Below are 20767 nucleotides of genomic sequence, written 5' to 3' on the forward strand. Positions count from 1 at the left end.
ACCCTAACTAAAGGAAAGTTATTTGTATCACCAGAGAAGCAGGCATCTGAAAATGATGCCTCAGTAAAAGGAGGCCATTTTGGGTGATCATCGATCATTTATTTCAATTCAATAACTACGTGGTATCTGGAGCCCTAGTTTCAGTCTTTACAGATCGGTAAGGAATATGTATGTTAGAAATGAAAGCCCGGCAGTCTAGTCCACTTCCCATGGAATGACTCATCAGGCATTGGGCCTACCCGTGAAAGCTGATCACAGAACACAGTGCACCTCACCTGCGTGATTACAGACGACATGAATGTCACACGAGCGATCACAGCAGGAACTGTGGGCCAGCCAGAGGGCCCAGCCAGCGTCACCTCCCTTCAAAGAGAAGGTTCGGCGCTCAGACCGCACCGACTGGATTTCAATAAGCACTCATGTTCCGAGGGCACAGATTATCACAGATCACGGTAACCCCACACCCTGTCTAAATATAACTCAAGTGTATCCCCGCTTCCAGTGGGATACCACAAATCAAAAACAAGCGGATGACATTCCCTCTCTGAAGAGCGGATGGTACAAATACAATCTGGAAATTTACTCATTTGCAACTCCACCTACGGGTCATAAATATCCAAATGACCGTTAACAGATGATAAATAAAAAATATTTTAGGTGTGTGTGTGTGTGTGTGAGTGAGAGAGAAACGTGTGTGTTAGAGAGAGTGTGTGTATGCAGGTGGGTGCATGTGGGTGTATGCAGGTGCATGCATGCTTAAGACTGGCACCTTGTCTCTCCTCCTGTGCTGTGTGTATGCAGGTGGGTGCATGTGTGTGTGTATGCAGGTGCATGTGTGCTTAAGACTGGCACCTTGTTTCTCCCCAGCGCTGCAAATGACAGGGTGTGGTGGGGACAGGTCAGACGCACCCGGTTGACGAAAGGGCAGAGAACTTTATTACAGCGGGCGTTTCCAGTCCCCATGGCAACCACCAACAGCCAACCACAAACAGATAAACACCAAACAGGCTGCTTTGCCCTTGGTTACAAATTTCCATCTGCGTATGCGATTCCTTCGCAACCGAAAAGGCGAGCTGCTGTCCCTGCTTCCACCCAGAAAACGACACGGGAATGGAACCTTTCGGAACAGAAACGAGTTCCCCCCGCTCCGCTCTCTCCCCACCGCTGACTAAACAAAGCGTGTCACTGCGTCTTCGTGAAAAGATAGGTAATTACTGTTAAAGATAAGAAGCGGACGGAAAACTTTGACCTAATTATAAAATGCGACCTTTTACGTTCAAATAGTGACTGTCAAATGAGCCCCGACAAACTAGCTCTTCGTCCGCCGCTCTTAAAAAACAGAGATAGCACTCCAAGGTCAATCTTTAATCATATCTGCATGTAATTCTTTGTCCCTCGCCAAACATGCGGCGTCAGTTCTAATGAGAGGGAGGGGAGGAGGGTAATTTACCTATTGACTCCTGCATAAATGGCCTTAATGAGCAGGAGCGTGAGCGCACAATGGCCTCATTCGACGAGAAAATTGGACTAATCTGGAAGGAAATTGACCTGCTCCTGTTCCCGACCTGTTCCTCAGAAACTTTTCTGAAGACAGCTGAATTAAAACTCTTCATATTTCTTCACAAAAACGTCCTTTAAAATTGGGCTTTATTTTTTTCATTTTTTTGCCCCCTTTCCCTGCAGCTCTTAAAATATTGGTTGCTTTTAGTTTGGAGAGGTTTTTTGTTTTGCATCATTTTTCAAATATATCTACCGTAATATAACTGTAAACGTAATACTTCCATGGAATCATTATTACCCATAAGGACTTTCTTCAGGACCTTTAATAGCTTAAAGACAATGTCACAGGGCGCAGATGGTAGACTCTGTGATACCATAGCTTCCAAATGCTACTTGCTGCACGTATTGACTTTTTCAGCTGGATGCACCGAGTTAAACAGGGGAGAAACCAGCGCGTGCGTATCATTTAACTCTCGCACGCATTTGTCCTCATCTCCCAATAAACTATTTCATATCCAGTTTAAGCTTTATTGATCTCATTTTACATTTTACACAGAACGAAATGTTGTGAAAATACAAACATCGTAAGAGCTCAACACATATCGATCGACGACTTTAATATTTGGACTTCAGTGGGAAATGATCCTTTGGCCAGCCTTTTAACAAACTCGTACGGGTTCGTTCCTCCGGAAAATTGGCTCCTGCGGTCTCGTCTATTTTAACCCTGAATTTTTCCCCTTTGGCTTCTATTTTAGAACGTCCAATCAGATTCGTGGGCCAAGTTCCGTCGCCATCCGCTGTCGGTTCGAGAGAGCGCGTGCGTGCGTGCGCTTTCCTCACACGAGCGTTCCGCCAGCCGCCCCTCGCTTCGACCCTGCAATCCGCCAATCGGCATGGAAACGGGACAGAATGCACAAACATAAAAATGGTAACCGAGAGGGAGCTGTTATTGTTTTTGGATCCTGCGGCCGGCCGTTAAGTGTTTTCAGAAGGACGCCGTCCCCCGCGACCTTTTCCGCAAGCTTGTGACCCGCTGGCCTCAGGCCTGGCCTCCAGCGCGCCCAGTCAGTAAAAGCGTCAATCAAACGGCGCAATTAAATCTGGTCGGCTGGCCTGGCTGAGACGCAGACGAGCACTCAAAGTACTTACGAACCATCCCAGGCTTTTCGTTTTTAAAAAAGGCTGCTAGGCAAATATTTCAGCTTGTCTCTCACTTGCCCTCTATGATCTCTTACAAAAACACTAAAACAAGAGTGCGCAGTTCTACGGTTCTTGGAGAGAGGGTGTGAAAGGCTACAACCCTGCATTCTCGATGCCTGCTAAGGCTGCGTGTGGCATTTGCAAATACAAACTAATTCTAAGCGACTGAAGCCTGAAGTAAGACATCTTCTGTTCTTGTAACACGGAGACACAGGCACGCACAATCACAGGGTTCAAGCTGTATGACAGCTACTAAGAAATCTCAAATAATTATTTTGCATTTTCGTTCAAAAAGAAACAACGGCCTTGCAATAAATTATACCTCCATCAGTTGTTAAAGACCGGCAAGGAGAAAATTTAAACATTTAAACACAATGGGGTAAAAAAATAAATGAATAAACTATAAACATTTTAAAAAACAATGTCAACTGATTACAAGCCACCAGATGGTAAATTCCTCTTTTCAGCCTTGTGCCTATAATAAGGACTGTCACCTCGAGTATCCGTCGTAAAGAAACGCTGCAGTATTTCTTGGTATTGAGGAATGTCTCGGGGCAACTTCTTGGACAGCTACAGATACGTGACACTCTCCAAAGCTCTGAGACACGGACACAAAAACGTTATTTTGAGAAAGTGAAATATCTCACACCTTTGTGAGGATGTTTACGAGCTGTTTCTATCAGTGAATTAGCAGCTGCCCAAAATAACTCCGAAAGGCATCCGGCGGGGGGGGGGGGGGGCGGTAGCTGGAACACGCTTGACCTTGAACTTCTACCCAAAATCTTGAAATCTACTGCCAGCTTGAAGCCCGTCCCACCACGTGTGATCTCCCAAACAATGAGGCCAAAACCTTCATAAAGTCCAGTCTCTTCTCTGATCTGTTGAGACATGAAGGCAGGACACTTTTCGAAATCAGCTCATTTAAGGTTTTGCGAACCTTTGCTGTCCTTCAGTTGGCAAGCGGAAGAGCGGAGCGACTCTCCTCGTGCGCCTCTGAAGAGATCTGGAATCCGCCTTTCACCAACAAATAAAGCCAATAAATAACACCAGGAAACATCGCCATAGAACAACTACGGCCACGCGAATAATTTACTATTAATAAGGAAACGATTTGACCGTGGAGTGGAGTTACCCTGTGTCCCGTGGTCATGGTTAAATACTGTCATTCTGCTTCTGTACAGTTAAGCTTCCTAAAGCCCTGTCTGTCACAGACAATGAGTCAGGCTGACATTATTGGTCACAGTCCATGTCAACATGGAGCCTTTCCTTTTAAAAATGCAATTCCATTGACAAACGCGTTACCCCACGTCGCCGCCTGCCGCCGTCACTGCCCCCCCCCTCCCCAAGAATGCCCAATCGCCAACCACTGTGTCTTTCACAGAGAAAGCACAAACAAGCAGGCCCGCTCATTTCATTTCAAATCAGTCAATTCAGGATATAAACAATTTATTACTTGAAATTTATTACCAAAGAATGGGCATTTCTGAATACAAAAATTAAGTTTCAGTTCCTGTTCCATTACATTACGTTTATTTGGCAGACGCTTTTATCCGAAGCGACGTATTCCTGTCCTGAATTGACTGAATCACACCCCAAGCAACACCATAAAGTTCTAATCATTTGGACGTCCCTTGTAGTAGTACCTCCTTTTAAGTTTTGTGATCTTGAGATTAGCTAGCACATCCATGTACTCACAAGAATAATAGAATTGCTCTAAATTAGAATGTTATCAGTCGTTTTTTTTCATAAAACAGGAAAGACCACCCACTTTCTGGTGAGTGACAGTTCTCTTTGAAATCTCCTTGAAGAAAGTTGAGTTAGCAAGTCGGTGCTTTCGCTATGAAAGATCCGTAATAGTGCTGTCGCCTTTTTTTATTGTTTAGATCGTCAACTTGCACATAAACGTCACACACAAAGCAAGCACAACAACATCTCTCCTGTAGGCCCCCATTAACCCACCACTAGCAGCTTTGTTATCATCGAACATGAAGATACTGAAGAGGAGTCAGAGTGTGTTTATTTGTGCGCGATATGCGTTATATCTATATAATGGCACTTATGTATTATGAGCTCCAGGCTTGGTGTAGTTAGATGTTCAGAGGGCACACAATGTCATCGGCTGTCACAAGGCAGGTTCATAAATACCAAGCCCGGCCACACAAAGCATTTCCCAGTGACTCTCAACAGAAGCAGGTCGCCCTCTAAACCAATAGGCTTTTCAGCCTATACCAGTAATAGAAGAATTAGGCTTTGTGAATAAAATGGCGGAGCAACCAATCATTGTGTTGCCATGGAGAGTCTTTTTTTAAATTTTTTTTTATTTTTTAAATCAACCAGGAGAATGATTACCACTGCGTGAAAGCTTCACCCATTACACCCCTCCCCCCCCTCACTTCCCATCCCTCTCTCTCCATCACTCGCTCCCTTCCCTCCATCACTCCAACCCTCTCTTTGCTCCCCACCCCTAAGCCTCTCAGTACCTGGGCTTTCTCTACAGCTGCGACTCCCAGAAAGAACCCCACAGCCAGGGCCCCACGAACTCTGTGCCTCGCCATCGACGCTCAGCCATTTCCTGCCACTTCCTGCTGGTTTTACACGTGGGTTAGCCCCTCCCCCAGTCCACAGAGCTGTCTGTCACACAGACCACTCCCTCGCCTACCCACAGGCTGGACACAGGCTGCATAGCATTCCACACAAACGACTTCATTGCATCTGAATATCTCGAGTTCTTCGGTTCATTCGTTGAGAAAGCGGCAAAGAAAGCGTTAAACGTTTCCCCCCGACGGCCAAACGTTATCTGAGAGTGTGCGGCAGGCATGTAGCGGGGGATCAGATATGTAGTGTGATGTGACGGCCGAGCGGTTCTGCTAGCGGCATCAGGCCGCCGCGAGAGAGCCGATCTGCAGCAGGGCGTTACCAAGGAAACCCAAAATTCTTCACTTCTTAATAAATGATTGCTTACACACCCCTCCCGCCTTCCGCCTCCTTCTCTGCAAACACAGAGACCTTCCAGGAGGAAGAGCCTCCTTCAGCTCCCCCCCCCCTCCCCTCCCCTCACATATGTACCGGGTTCACTTGGGGGTATATTTTACCCGGGGGAGGGGGGGGGGGACGGGGGGCTGGTTTTTCAAAACAATATAATCGGTCTTCCTGGTGACATTTGATAATGGCGGGTTTGCGGCGGCGAGACCTCATATCTGGCGCGGGTCCAGCGCGAGCGAGCGAACGGCGAGGGGAAGATCTCAGCGCAGGACGGCAGGTCTTCGTTTTTTAATAAAAAGCCATTTTCAGACCAGACGTGCTTTTCCATATCTGGCTCAGAAAAAGCCGCTGTGACTCTACAGAGAGGATTTTCAGAGAGGAAAATGTAAACAGCGCGACATCTAGGCACACACATACACACACACACACACATACAGACAGATGCAGACACACGCACATACACATACAGACAGATGCACACACACGCACATACACATACAGACAGATGCAGACACACGCACATACACACACACACACACACACACACACACATACACACACACACACACACACACACACACGTACACATACAGACAGATGCAGACACACACACACACACACACAGAAAGACTGATGCAGACACACGCACACACACACACACACACGTACACATACAGACAGATGCAGACACACACACACACACACAGAAAGACTGATGCAGACACACGCACACACACACACACACACGTACACATACAGACAGATGCAGACACACACACACACACACACAGAAAGACTGATGCAGACACACGCACACACACACACACACACGTACACATACAGACAGATGCAGACACACACACACACACACAGAAAGACTGATGCAGACACACGCACATACACACAATAGCGAAGACTGTGAACGGTGATGAAATTATTTGAAACGGTGACAATCGTGTCAGTCGGTGAATAAAGGGGATTGAGGGGGAAACGAGGACAGTGCAGAACCGAGTCAGCAGCGCTCAACAGGAAGGAAGGGAAGGAGCCGGTGAGGAAACCCGTACAGAGCGCCTCCATAAAACACGACCGGACCACGGCGCAGCTTTTCCAGAAATAAACGCTAACGGGGAACCCAGCGGCTAACGGGGAACCCAGCGGCTAACGGGGAACCCAGCGGCTAACGGGGAACCCAGCGGCTAACGGGGAACCGAGCGGCTCGCTTCCCGCTGCCTCTCAGTCTCAGACACGTCGACGGAGGGAAGTCTCGCACGCGCAATTCTAGGCATGCCCGGCGTGCGTCCGCGCTTACCACCGCTGCCCGGGCGTCGGCCGCAGTCCTCCAGGGTCCCCGTCCACGTGAACCTGCCGCATTTGCCGTAGCCGAACATCGCTTCGCGCGCTCGGGGTTCCTTCGGAGTTTTATTAGCTTTTTACGCAGAAAAAAAATGTAGCGCGGAAAAAACAAAACAAACCGAAATAACTCAAAGCAAATGCTAGCAGTGTCTCTGACAGCCGCTGCTCTGCTCTCAGCGTGACGTCCCCCCCACCCCCCTCTCGGGTGCTTGTGTGGGGCCGCCGCCCACCTGGGCCTTTTTTAAGGGCCTCCTCTGCGCACCGTGCCCAATGGGACCGCGGCCCAAATGTCAGACAGTGACAAGGCTAAGTGAAGTCGCCGCGCTCACTGTGCTGCAGCTGGAGGGAGGGCGTGGGGGGGGGGGGGGGGGTGCTGGGTGAGAGTAAATCACGGCGGCGGTCCTAGTCGTCGTCTGCCCTCTGCGGGGGGTCTGGAATCTCAGTTGTCCGGGGAGGGGGGGGGGGGGCTCTCACTTTCTCCGGTTCCAAAATCTCCCATGAGGCCGCGGCGCGAGCGCCTTGTCCCCCTCCTCTGCCGGTCTGGCGTTCCCAGGAGAAATTAAACAGAGGCCGGGGAGCGCGGCAGCAAGCACTTCCTGTCAGACAGCAGGGTTACAACTGAACGCTTCCATCACCCACCCCCCCACCGCCAACACACCCACCCCCATCCCCACCCCCACCCCTAACCCCCACCACTCCTTCAAAGCAGCGCAACATGCGCGCGTTCAGCGGCGCGCTACGTGTGAGCGCAGGAGGCAGAGCGTCTGGTAAAGCGAGGGCGAGCCCGCTTGATAACCTCCCACGGTAGCCTGTCCACATTCCTCCACGGCGCGGTCACTTTCCCCCAGGGGAGCTACGCTATCGCGCGCCGCTTTCCTGCCCGTTTTAAACAGCGGGCATTTCTCACATCGCCGGGCAAAGGAGCTGCCGGTGACGACCCGGCGACGGACACATCCTGTCCCGGACCGGGGGGGAAAAAAAAACACACAAAAACAAAACGTAAACCTTTGCAGCGCTGCTCGGCAACCGGCCTCTCGCAAACGTCACCGTGCCCCCCCCCCCCCCCCCCCGCCTCTGCCGCGCTCTGGATGACTGGCATGCATTACATTACATTGCTGCCATTTAGCGGACGTGCACAACTTTTTTTCCCTTTCACGTAGCATCCATTTATACAGCTGGATATATACTGAAGCAATGCAGGTTAAGCACCTTGCTCAAGGGTAAAACGGCAGTGTCCTACCTGGAGAATTGAACCTGTGCCCTTTTAGGTCTGACCAGCTCCTTACCCCTTACACCGCACAGCCGCCCGTGCCAGAGCCAGCGGTCTGCGGAGCGCCTTCTCGGCGGCAGCGACGCGAGGAACTCCGAACCCGAGAAAAGGACGCCGCGCTCGGGCCGAGCGCATGCCGCGTGAAACCCGAGGGCGAGCGTCGCCGCGGTCCGGGGCTCGCTGTGAGACACGGCTGCGTTACACCAGCGCCAGGGGGCTGTAAATCTCCAGCGCCGGACTACAGGGCCAGTATTTACAGCCACTGGGCGCATCCTGACCTGTTAATTAGCAAGGCGCCCGCGGAAATAGCTAGAGCCGGAATGGACGTCGGGGCCCTTGACATCGACAACCAGGGAAACGGTCCCGCGATTACCGATGCGTCCTCGTTAAAAAACGAGGTTAACGTCTGGCGGCTCCGGGAGGAGATGATTTAACCTGAGGGGTTCGGCCCCCTGACCTCGTGCCCCCGCGCCTGCATCCGCACGGGCCTTAACACAAGCGCCCGTCACCCTGGGTGCAGCCCAGATCAGCAGAACGTGTGCACATCCGCTATAGAAGGTGGCGCCACCTGCTGGAGGTTCATTAACAGTGCGATTAGCTCCCTTGGCTGGGGATCTTCGATCTTCAGCCCAGTGAGCCAATCGCTTCTGTTGTCTTCTATGGTGCAGGCGGTGAGGGCCGCGGTTAAAACCCCGCCCCTTGCCACACGCCTCGTGCTCGCCAGTCTGGGCATGGGACCAGATCCCACAGCCTGCCCTCACCTCACTGGCACCCCCGTGTTTGATAACAGACCAGATGGCCCAGCCCGGAATAACCGAATTCGGCTCCCAAATAAGTGACAGTTGGTCCCAGCGGACTACAGAGAGTGTAACTTTCCCCGTAGAAAACAAACAAGGCATAAGCGATGAGGAATGGCTGCATAAACACGCTCTGAACAAATTCTCTGCGGTCTCATCGGGGTTTTCAGTAGTTTCTGCTGAGCCAATTTAGACCGGCGAGAGAGAGAGCGGCGAATTGAATATGCTCGTCGCCGCGGAAACTCGCATCCTCCCGGGGGCGCTATTCCGGCACGCGAGAACTCAAACGACCGGATTAGAACCCGGAGCCGCCCGACCCTAGTCTGACCCTCCCTCCGGGAGCAGGCCCCGCCCCCTCGCGCACTCCGTCTGCGACGACGACGAAGAAGGAAATGAAATAAATCTGCGAAACGACGTCGTCAAGGACGTCGCTCTCCGAAGGCTTTGTTTACGAGAGGCTCGGAACGCGGGGAGCGCGGTGATCCCGGGAGCGAGGGGTTCGAGTCCCGCCCGCCGCGTCCAGAAACGACCCGGTTCGGAGGCGCGGGCTACGCGGCAGAATCCATCTCCGCGCTCGTACAAAATATGACGTTTTACAAAACATAAAAACGTCCGTTTCGCTGCGCCTAAAAGCCCGCGGCAGCCGGACTCCATTACGCCACAAATTACGAATGCGGACAAAGAGATAATCATCACCGACTCCTCGGACCGGGAACGTTTAACATTTCCCAGAGGGCAATTCAAATAAATCCCAGGCGGCGCGGCGCCGCGCGTTCCGTCCCACATCAGTCATGTAGCGCCGCCCGTCAGGCGCGTCCTCAGCTCACACCGGGAGAGCCGTTACGCACGGGCATAAATCGCCGGCGACCTCAAAGGCGAACCTCGTTTTCGGGAAAACTGCGGACGCGGTCTCAGCAGCCGGGGAGCGCCACGGTGGAGAACGACATCGTTTCTGTCACCGACACTGGCGGTACGGCGACCTCTAAAATGAATCGCTAACCGCGCTCGTTTATGAAAAGAAATTCCTCGTGAAATTGCGAAAAGGACCCCCGAAAAGCCACGTTTGTCAGCCGGGCAAGGACGCGGGCGCGTAAACAGCGGGTCCCTCGTTCGGGCGATGAATAACGAAGATAGTGCAGCGGGAGTGTAAACCTGAGAGAAATTGCCCTGTCAATTTGCCTGATCTGTGCAAAGGATAACACAGAGGCCCCGCTGTAGGTGTGCTTGTTTCTTCAATCAGCAACATGCAGAAATGGATTATGGGAGACGTAGGCACTGCCAATCTGCCCTGCCCGGCGGGTTAGCCCGGGACACAATCAAAACCTTCAAGTCATTGTCAGGTGTTATTCAGTCAAAGAACTCTCTCCGGATTAAGTCACAGGCATTCTGCAACAATGTGACTTTACCCACTGTTTCTTTAAGATTACAGGATTATTTGGTCACCTTGGATTTAATGCAAGGTGCTTTATTTGTACTGTGGCAGATTTTGATAGCATCCTGGGGTTAATCTTTCAAAACACAGATGTGCTTTTTACTTCGCTTTAAAAACTTCACATACATTTTGACCAAGCTGTCCCAAGCTGAAATGTTATTTTCAAAGTTATCAGTATATAGTCGGGTTGGTGATCTGATTGCTTTACACGCTAATTTGAATACAAAATGGCAGATCGTTTTGAATTCAAAAGACTACCGGCAAGGTTTCCTTAAAGAATTCTGACCTCAAAAAAAAGGTCAAACAAGCCAGGATATTTAAAAAAAAATACAAATCAAAAACATAATGGCATGAAAGGGCCAGCGGCAGCACAACAACAGAAAATGCTGCAGGATACTGCAGGACGGTTCATGGCAGATCACCACCACAGAAGAAGAAGGGACAGATAGAGAGATGCCTGCCTTTCAACACCGCCTCACGCTACCCTCTCGTTGACCGAATCGGTCGGCATTCCTGCCCTTTTGCATCGCTGACCGACGAACCCTTCTCCACCCGAAACCCGAGCTCGGGGGCGGGGCATGGCCAGGGCCCTCCTCGCATTAATTTTTACCACCTCCCCCCCCCCTGTCAATCATCCTCCTGCGGCTGTAACATGAGTGAGGGGCTCCGAGCTTGGCGGGACGGGGGCGGCTGAATTGGGCTTTTCCATGAGACGTGAAGAGAGAGGCCTGCAACCTGACCTCCTCGGCCCGACGGGGTCCCTCTGCCCCAAAAAAACACCTCCCGAAACACCGCCGACACCCCCCTCCTTCCCCCCCTGACAGGCCCCCCCCCCCCCTTGCAGATTCTGACGCCTCCTGAAGCCGTATAATTCCACCACCGGCTCTGGCGAGACGCGTCGGGAACCGTTCCCGTGGCGACGAGCGACACCTGTTTCTCGTGGAGGGCTTCCACCCTGCCGGGTGAGACGACCTCGCAGTCTCGGAGCACGGGCGGGGGGGGGGGGGGGGGAGGAGGGCGGGGGAGAGATTAAGGGCGTGCGGGGATAAAAGGGTCGGGCTCTGGGGATAAAAGGGTCCGGCTCTGGGGCTCGTCCTGACCCAAAACCTGCTCTTCAGACCCCCCCCGTTTCCTCAGAGTCACCCCCTCATTCCCCTGGTGAACAGGGGGGGTGTACCTGTGTAAGAGGTCCTCCATCAGCCTTCATAGCGAGGCTATGTGAGCTGCATGAGATGCATCTACTACAGTATGTTCTTGGCCCCATGTATTGTACTGGAAGGTGACTCATTATGTTAGTGTGTGTTTTTTGTTGCGTTTGAGGTGAGGGCCACTCGACTATCCAACATCGGCTGCACAATAAATGTTGCATTGCAATAATGTAAGACCTACAGAGCTATAACCGAGATTAGCTTTATTAAAAGATCATTTACGGTTAATTTTTTTCCCTGCACATAACGTGTGGATCAAAGCCTGTAAAAGCCTGCTTCTTCCTCTGGGCACATTCATAATTCAGGGCACAGTTTACACCTCTCTCAAGTAATCATTAGGACCGAGACCCCCCCGAATCATGGTTTTAACTGGCTCTGCGGGCGGAGGGTGAAAGCGCAGGTGAGAGGCGCGGCTCGCTGGCGTCCCTCGGGGAGCAAATCCTCATTCAGGACGTCTCCGAACACCCACATTAAAATATAAGCAGGGTCACTCAAACGCGCGATATTTATGAGGGCCGGGGGCAGAGGCTCAGGATGCACGGAGAAAACATATTTTCCCGATGCTTTGAAAGCGTGCGGTCTGCCCGTGTGCTATAGGAGACTCCCGTCCGCTAAGACACAAACCGACAGAGATGGAAGATTGAACCTGGCACAACACACTATGCTTCGAAAGAACGGCGACTGAGGAGGCAACGTTACTTGGATCCAGTGATTCAATCTGAACGGAACACGTTCAAACCTCACAATCTGTCACTCAGAAATCAAATGGGCACCTGGTGTCCTTTTTCTGTGCCTTGATATGGTATGATATTCTGTGTAACAGCCAACGGTACAATGGCAGTCCCCCACCTGTTTCACAGCAGTTCCCCAGACCATTACACCACACAAATGACAAGTCCTGTCAGAAACCTTGGGGAAATGTAAAAGTGGCCTTTTACCTCCATCTTGTGGTCATTTCTCCTTCATAAAACAATGGAGCAGTGACCTGACTGTACTATGTGCCAGACAATACATTTTCAGACATTTTAAACAGGAAAGCAAAACCCAGATAGGTTACTGTCGCAAATGTGGTTCTACAACCCTTTCTTATGTCACATAAGGTGATACGCTATTCTAGAGCCCATTAAATAGCTCTTTAAGTTGAAGTCCCCGATCAGTGACAATCATGCTTCCAAGAGGAGTTAATCAAAAACACGTTTTTGAGTGGAGGTGGTCTTAAAGCAAAAATCTTTTTTAATATAAAAATAAGCATTTAGTGTCCCTTTAAGAGAAAGCCCTTTGAATTTGAATAAAAATGCAAAATCGAAAACGGTCAGTTTCTAGCTAGCTTGCTAAACATGAGCAAATTAAACAGAATTCACTTCTAGGGTTTTTATTTATGTAGCCTATTTTGTTTTGACCAGAACGCCAAAACATTAGGCCTACTTGCAGCTTATTCCATCCTGCTAACCCCGCAATTTCATCTCACTTCTGTTACAGATGTCATAATAAAATTATGAAAGGCATACATTTATTGTGACATTATGGTAGGTTGGCATATTATAGCAAAAATAGTCATTTTTATCAAAACGCAAGTGAATTCGTGTAAACTGCAGTTTTTGAAATGTTCGGCGCTCCGAAGACGCCGCATTCCATTTGACAGCTGCAGAGGAACATCGCCGCAAGTGGTTAATACAGTCAACAGATGGATTGGCAGTCTATGGAATTTTGGAACCTGGAATTTCCATTGGAAGAGCTGCACAAGGAGGGCAGGGTCCAGGGCCAGGATACCGTGCCTTAGGGTTTCAGATACCAAATATTAAAGACAACAATCTAGACAGAGATACCAGACAAGACGCTCCAAGGCGCTGTCACAGACATAGTAAATAGTTTTATGTGGGGGAAAAATTAAACTGGCCCGAAATAAAACCACATAATTACAAAAGTAGGCTACATAAATATTGAAATAACCCATGTCGGAATTCTCTGAGGACCTGAGATGCCTGAATATAATTTTAGCAGTATCATTGTCGAGATCCCGGAGGATTGAGTCTCAGATCGCCTGTCATCAAGTGCCAGTCGCGTTATTTACTTGGACCTGTGAGGCCGGAGGTGCAACGTGAGGACGATCGCTCAGGCGCGAGTGATGCGGTCTGGGCGCCGCGCCTTACTCGGACTCGAGCGGCCGCTGGGTTCGCGTGGGTTTCAGCGTCGCCCCCGGAAAAAAAAAGTGAGCCGCACAGCGCGCCGCCGAGGGAAGCCAATTCAATCTGCTTTATATAATCCATTCTTCTAACGGCTCGGAACTGCTCCCTCCCACCCACCCTACCCCCCGCAAAGTTAACAAATATCAAATTATAGGATGTTTATTTGTCTCTGCGTGATCGCGGCCAAGATTAACGATTCAATTCTTCACTCTGTCATCCCAGTTCCGCGGGGTGTTTCTCTGTTGGTATAACAGCAGGATAGCCGGCCGTCAGCTCTTGAACCTACACAGCTAGCCTTTTCTGTTTCAAATCATGAGCACCACAGAGAATGCGTGAGGTATACCCTTACAATGCATTGCAACGTGCATGCTAGCACCTATTCACGTGATGAGAGACATTTACAGGCCTATAAAGAGTATGTAAAGCATGAGCTCATATCAAATTCAGCCGTTATAATGAAATGTCGACTATCTAAGCTTACTGTACTAAAAGCTTGACCAGGCTAACATTCAAACCAGTGGTGAGTTCCTACTTCTGATGAATCGTGGTGTTTTGTAGGTGGGGTTGGTAATTCAAGCAAACTCAGCCTTTTACTTGTTCTATCCCAGTGAACGTTTTTTGCAGTGAAAAGATGACAAAATGCTGTCTAGGTGTTCAGTGGAAAACCTGGCAACATTTTTGAAACGCTAAAGTTTGATAGCCAGCTAGGGCATAGTCAGGCTATATCCATGTAACACCTGAGCTATATTAGGGTTAACCTAGTCTGTAGCAGAAAGCCTCTCAACCTAGAGTTCCACCTTTCCAGATGTGTCGATTCCAGCTTTTGCTCACGGAGATAATGCTGGCTAAAACACACAAAAACAAACCATGTGGAATATCAGTTCTAAAAAACTGCAGGTTCCCTTTCCAGGCGCTGTAGAGAGGGGTTGAGTCTATGGTGCAGCATTTAAGCGAGTTCAGGAGTGAGGCCCTCTTGTGTTTAGATCAGGGGTGCACAACAAGGGCCAATCCATTTCAGGATTTTGTGCGGACGTTCGCCAACATTTATTCAATTAGCCCAATCGTATCTTGATCTGACATGTGTATGAGCACCAGCTACAGCCGCAGACTGCAAGTGTATCCTAGAGATTGTACTGTGCTCAAGTACAGGAATGAAGCAGTGTAGTTTATAGAGCTGTAGGAAATGGTAATCGGTTAGAACAAAAACCAGCACACAGATCGGCCCTCCAGGACCGGAGTTGTGCACGCCTGGTTTAGATTGTGCTGACCACTGACGGGTTCAGTAGACATAAAGATGAATAACGAGGGAATTCTGACAGACCCTAAAAGAGTGTTTTACCGTAAAACCTGACTTTGCAGAAGCCTGCCTCTCCAAACCTTCCACCGCACGCTCACTCTGCCCCCACAGCTGGCACAGAACGGCTGACAGTCAAATCCGGCTCCGCCTCAGGTTTTTATTTCGGTTTTTTTTTTTTCGGTCACGGTTTTAAGCTCTTTGCCGGCCCTGATTACGGCGCAGCGTTTGGCTATTTGGCCGTGGGCATATACATTTTCGACGTTTGTTGGGTGGCAAAAATGGTATATTGCTCTACCAACATTGTGTTGGATTAAGTTACATTTGATAAGATATGATGCACAGATGGCAACTTTTTAGAGCATCGAGAATAAACTTTATCGCGGGAGAAGGCCCTTGGCAGGCAAAAATGCAGAAGCCGCAGTCTCTCCGACAAACTTTTTTTTTTTTGCCAGACTTCGCGAAGGTAATTTTATGGTTCATCGGCTTTGGCTTCTGATGGATCTGGAGGCGTTTCGTATTTGTTGGCACTGAGGACCCTTACGGGAGAGTAGACTCTCGTGAGAAACCCTTTGCTGTGCGTTGTCGACAGAATCGACTGAAGCGTCAGTGAACATCTACATCAGCAGCGGCGGTCGGTGATGTGCTTGTGCTTGAAAGAAATGATTAACTGCGAACAAGTGCAATATTAGTTTTTTTTTTATTATTGTTAACTGCCCATTATTGACTCGCCCAGTCTGATTTTTAGAATATAAAAGGGACGCAACTTTCTGTATTAAAAATCCTTTTTTTAAATCAAGGAAGACGAGACAAAACACGATTGCAGCAAACATTCTTTCTTCACACTCCTGTCCAAGAATTTCAGCATTTTTTCCCTGTTTAATTATTCAGCAGCTTAATCAATGTCTGTCTGTGTCTGTTTGTCTCTGCTGCTCACTGTCAGTCTGCCTCTCTCTCTCTCTCTCTCTCTCTCTCTCTCTCTCTCCCTCCCTCCCTCCCTCCCTCCCTCCCTCCCTCCCTCCCTCCCTCCCTCCCTCCCTCCCTCTCTCCCTCCCTCCCTCCCTCTCTCTCTCTCTCTCTCTCTCTCTCTCTCTCTCTCTCTCTCTCTCTCTCTCTCTCTCTCTCTCTCTCTCTCTCTCTCTCTCTCTCTCTCTCTCTCTCTCTCTCTCTCTCTCCCTCCCTCCCTCTCTCCCTCCCTCTCTCCCTCCCTCCCTCCCTCCCTCCCTCCCTCTCTCTCTCTCTCTCTCTCTCTCTCTCTCTCTCTCTCTCTCTCTCTCTCTCTCTCTCTCTCTCTCTCTCTCTCTCTCTCTCTCTCTCTCTCCCTCCCTCCCTCCCTCCCTCCCTCCCTCCCTCCCTCCCTCCCTCCCTCCCTCTCCCTCTCTCTCTCTCTCCCTCCCTCCCTCCCTCCCTCCCCTCCCTCCCTCCCTCCCTCCCTCCCTCCCTCCCTCCCTACAGGAGTAACCGGATAATGCGAGCCTCAGCAGATGGCAGGGAGACGGAGCGCGAGCCTGCGTATGAACTGCGGCATTGTGGGGGACTTCTGGAGCCAAGGCAGCCCGGTCCCCCCGGGCTCCCAGCCCCCGTGCGTTCTCACCTCCGCCAGCGCCACAGTAATTAAGCAACATAATTAAACTTATTTTAACGGTCGATGCGGCCCACACAAACTCACTTAATCTGCACTTTACCGCATTACAGAAATGTAGTGATTCGATTAATGGGCCAGCACAGCTGATAATGAACGGTGCCTGCAGGCAGACCATTAAATTTCAATTATCCGCACGCAGGTTAAGATCGCAGAGAAATCTGTCCGCCACGTCTCCACGTGACACTTCCAGCTCTCTGGCCAACATCCCATAAACCAGGGAAATCTTAGGGGAATAAAATGTGGAAATGTTAAGATAGGAGTTTTGTTTTATCTGCTTTGACGCAGGTGATGATATACAGGTGGGAAATATCATTCTATTTGCACCGTGCTTCACGTTGACTGTTACACTGCAAAATCACCTTTATTCGGCAGCGCTGCGGTCAGTCAATGCAGAACATTTTCTACTTTTCATTTTGCCTCCTTTGTGCTGTCAGGGTGTTAAACTCAGAGCCAGAGTCACGTCCTTTCCTCCCCACCCGTTCCCAGGGGTGTGAGAGCGAAGCTGCCGTGTTTCCCCCTGGGACCGGACAGGCCTCGTGTTACCCGCCAGGGCGAGCGTCGGAGTCGGAAACCAGAAACGCGGCGCGTCCGCAGGCAGCAGCGCGACACCGCCGGCGGACTGGCAGGGTGACGGGCGGTTTTTTTACAGATCTGTGTTAATAATCGCTCCGGTGCCGGATCAGGCTGTTCCCGACACGTTCGGTTTGGGGTGATGGCTGTCAGGTGGCTACGTGTGCGACAGCAAACCCGGGGGGCAGCTGAGCTGGCGTTTAGCTTTCTGTTAGCGTGGCTCATGAAAGAGGTCTCTCTCTCTATCTCTCTCTATCTCTCTCTCTCTCTCTCTCTCTGCATCTCTGGCCTAAACTTACCCCGCCCCGCTCAGAGAGCAGAGGAGCGGTGTAACGCCCCTGTGAACGCCGGAGAACCCGTCTGGACGCCTCTACAGTCCCGAAGTCTGTGTGCACGTGTGTGTGTGTGTGTGTGTGTGTGTGTGTATGTGCATATGTATGTATATTTACTGTGCAGCTGAGTGATGACGTGAGGAAGAGGAGGATGTAGAGTTCTATCTGTTGTTCTCTGGAAGCACCCAGACGCACCGTGAGAACCAGCCATGTTACCCTGCAGGCTGTTTGCCCTGGTGAGCCCCACCCCACACCTGCCCCAGCCCACGTGTGTGTGCACGCATGTGTGTGTGTGTGTGTGTGTATGTGTGTATGCGTGTGTGTGTGCATGCTTGCGCGAGTGTGTTTGTGTGTGTGTGTGTGTGTGTAGGGGGTAGAGTACGTGCGCGTGTGTGTGCATGCGTGCGTGTGCATGAGTGTGTGTGTGTGTGTGTGTGTGTGTGTGTAGGGGGTAGAGTACGTGCGTGTGTGTGCGTGCGTGCGCACGAGTGTGTGTGTGTGTGCGTGCGTGCGTGTAGGGGTTAGAGTGGAGCATGGGTTCTGCAACTCTCATTTGTAATGGGCTCATTTTCTCATTTGTTTCTTCGTGTAATGAGAATCAATCCACCCCTGGCAGATTGCTTCTATAATCACATCACATGCACGCCTCTAGGGGGGGAAATATGCCTATACAATACACACACACCACGGCTAGAATATATGCTTCTGTAATCAGGCGTGTTTCTGGGAGTTTTATCTCTTCGCACGTGACTCTTTTGTATACACATCCAGCATGATGTTTGGAAATTGGTTTTGAGCTAAATGAAGAGTGTTCCCAACTGGAGGCAAAATTACAGGGGAGTCTTTCAAACAAGCTCCCGCAGCCTCAAATGCACATCCAATGTGCCCCTTCAAAAACGTTTGGTAATCACCCAGATATAATTAGATTCTGGGTTTATGGCTGGGAAAAATAGCCTTAATGATGCATCCAAGGATGTGTGAATTAGTCAAGAGTTCTTGTGGCGTTTGTGTCCCTCTGTCAGGCTTCGTGATAGAAGTGCTGGCAAGTCTTAGTGAAACTTAAACCTCTTCTGCCCCCTGGTGAGTTTACGTTGATACTACAATAATTTGTTGAGCTTGTCAGAGAGGTCCATCTTGCACTAATGTCTTTTTTTCCTGTAGCTTGCTTCTTGAAATTTACATTAGCTTCCACTGAAGGTCTTAAGCTTTCAATTCATTGCTAAGCTTTTTTTTTTTCCCTTTATGTTTTTACAGAATGGCAGTTATTGATCAGCCATTTCATGGTTTAATGCACTTCATAATAATGAAAGAAAATTCATTAACCGCATGTCCACGAGCCAAGGCATTTCTGCCATTCTTAATTACGAATAATAACTATTTATTGCGGGGCATAACATTTGATGCGTCTCGATTCATACGTAGTAAACCATAATTGAGCGTGGCCAAACTGTGCTTTATTATTGCCTGGCTAAATATCCTCCCAATTATTAAATGCCCTTCCCCATTACGGAGAGGGCGAACAAATGTATTTCCGTGTTTGTTTTGGACAGTGTTGTCCTGAGCGACTTTGGCAGATACATTCAGATTCAAGCTGACGGGGATCATAAGCAGCTTTTAATGAGACCAATCCTAGCGGTAATGAACGGAGAAACCAAATCACCTCTGGCGCAGGAAAGCGGCTCTAAAATTGAATATCTCCCCTCAGTCATATCAGAGTCCCCCCCACCCCCCCACCCCCATCCCCATCCCAGGACACAGTTACAAAATGTCTGCCATTACGGAGTGGGATTAAAACGTAGGTAGTATGACCACTGTGAATATCACCAGAGTTGCTAGCTTGCTAAGGGTTAAACCGTACAGTATGGGTGTCCTGTTTTCGGTAACGTTCACAAATTTCTCATTTTATGGTGTGAATGATGTTTACAGAGGGGGTGAAAAAAAAGAAAAAAGATGAACAAAGTGAGTATTGTGGGGGGAAAGTGTCACCCCATTAAGTCCTTTTGTCTGCCTGTTTTTTATGTTCTGCCACTCTCTTCCCTTGAAATTCATATTAATCTCTGTGACCATCATTAAAAGTCAATTTGCTCCGCTGAAAAGACAGACCTCTTAATTCATCACTGATCTAATGGATTAACCTTATGCCTGACTGTTCCACTCTGACAACCTCCACAGAATTACCCAATAAACCAATAAAGACACCGTCACTGCTTTATCAGAATAAAAGTGCCGACAACTACAAGTGTGATCCGCCCCTGTTTCCACACAGCTTACATGGTAAATAATTAACCATTGGCTGTGTATTCAAGGATGGGGAGTAATTGATAGTACATATTTAAAACATGTATTTGCCTATATGTACTTCATATATAACATGGGCTGCTTACATGTTTGTCTGATTTATCCATCCAAGCTACCTGTAGAGCAACCAACACCACCATAATTTTGATTGTAGTTAATAGATAAGTTTGACTGAGTGTTATTCTGTGTCTTGCGACAAAATTACATACATACATACATACATATATACATACGTACCTTATTTACATACATACATACAAAATGTTTCCCATCCCTTTGTTGCTTGCATGCAGATACTACAGGGGGGCCATCCCTGACCTCAGCTTGTTCAGACATTTGTGTATTTCCTTTTATATGTTTAGTGGTCCTTTTAATTGCAGCCGTGTCACACCTCGCTTGCTGCTCTTCCGTCAGGATGCATTGCATTACGCTCACTTTGCAGACGTTCTTATCTAGGATGACGTATAATGTCCTCACCTGCATGCCACGTTGGTCCAGCGGCTCTCTCCTCTCCTGCCACTCTGTCCGGACCTGGCGTTCCCTGGAGGACAGACATTCAGTCAACGGAGCTCAGGAGTTAAGATGTAAAAACGACATGGCTTACTGTTTAAGCAATGCTGTTAATGGCTGAGCCCCCCCCCCCCCCCCCCCAAAAGAAAACCTCTATACTCCTATTACCCTCAACCAGCCTTCGGTAAGT

At 49.4% G+C, this 20767-nt stretch overlaps 1 protein-coding gene across 3 annotated transcripts in view; it reads right to left on the reverse strand.

The window, feature by feature from the left end:
* The window catches only part of LOC118215535 (cytosolic carboxypeptidase 4-like), a 156886-nt gene that overhangs the window by 135139 nt on the left and 980 nt on the right, over positions 1-20767 (reverse strand). Inside the window, exon 2 of one of the 3 annotated variants that reach the window (XM_035396431.1) lies at positions 20545-20608. Coding sequence is in view for 1 of the 3 variants with exons in the window: in XM_035396429.1 (XP_035252320.1) it covers positions 6992-7070 (79 nt within the window). In the remaining 2 variants the exon portion in view is untranslated. Of the gene's footprint in view, positions 1-6991; positions 7235-8275; positions 8301-20544; positions 20609-20767 lie in introns of those variants that run through there. The other 2 variants (XM_035396430.1, XM_035396429.1) reach the window with 2 other exon arrangements.

Source organism: Anguilla anguilla, chromosome 16, assembly GCF_013347855.1.
Source record: "Anguilla anguilla isolate fAngAng1 chromosome 16, fAngAng1.pri, whole genome shotgun sequence".
Taxonomy (NCBI): domain Eukaryota; kingdom Metazoa; phylum Chordata; class Actinopteri; order Anguilliformes; family Anguillidae; genus Anguilla; species Anguilla anguilla.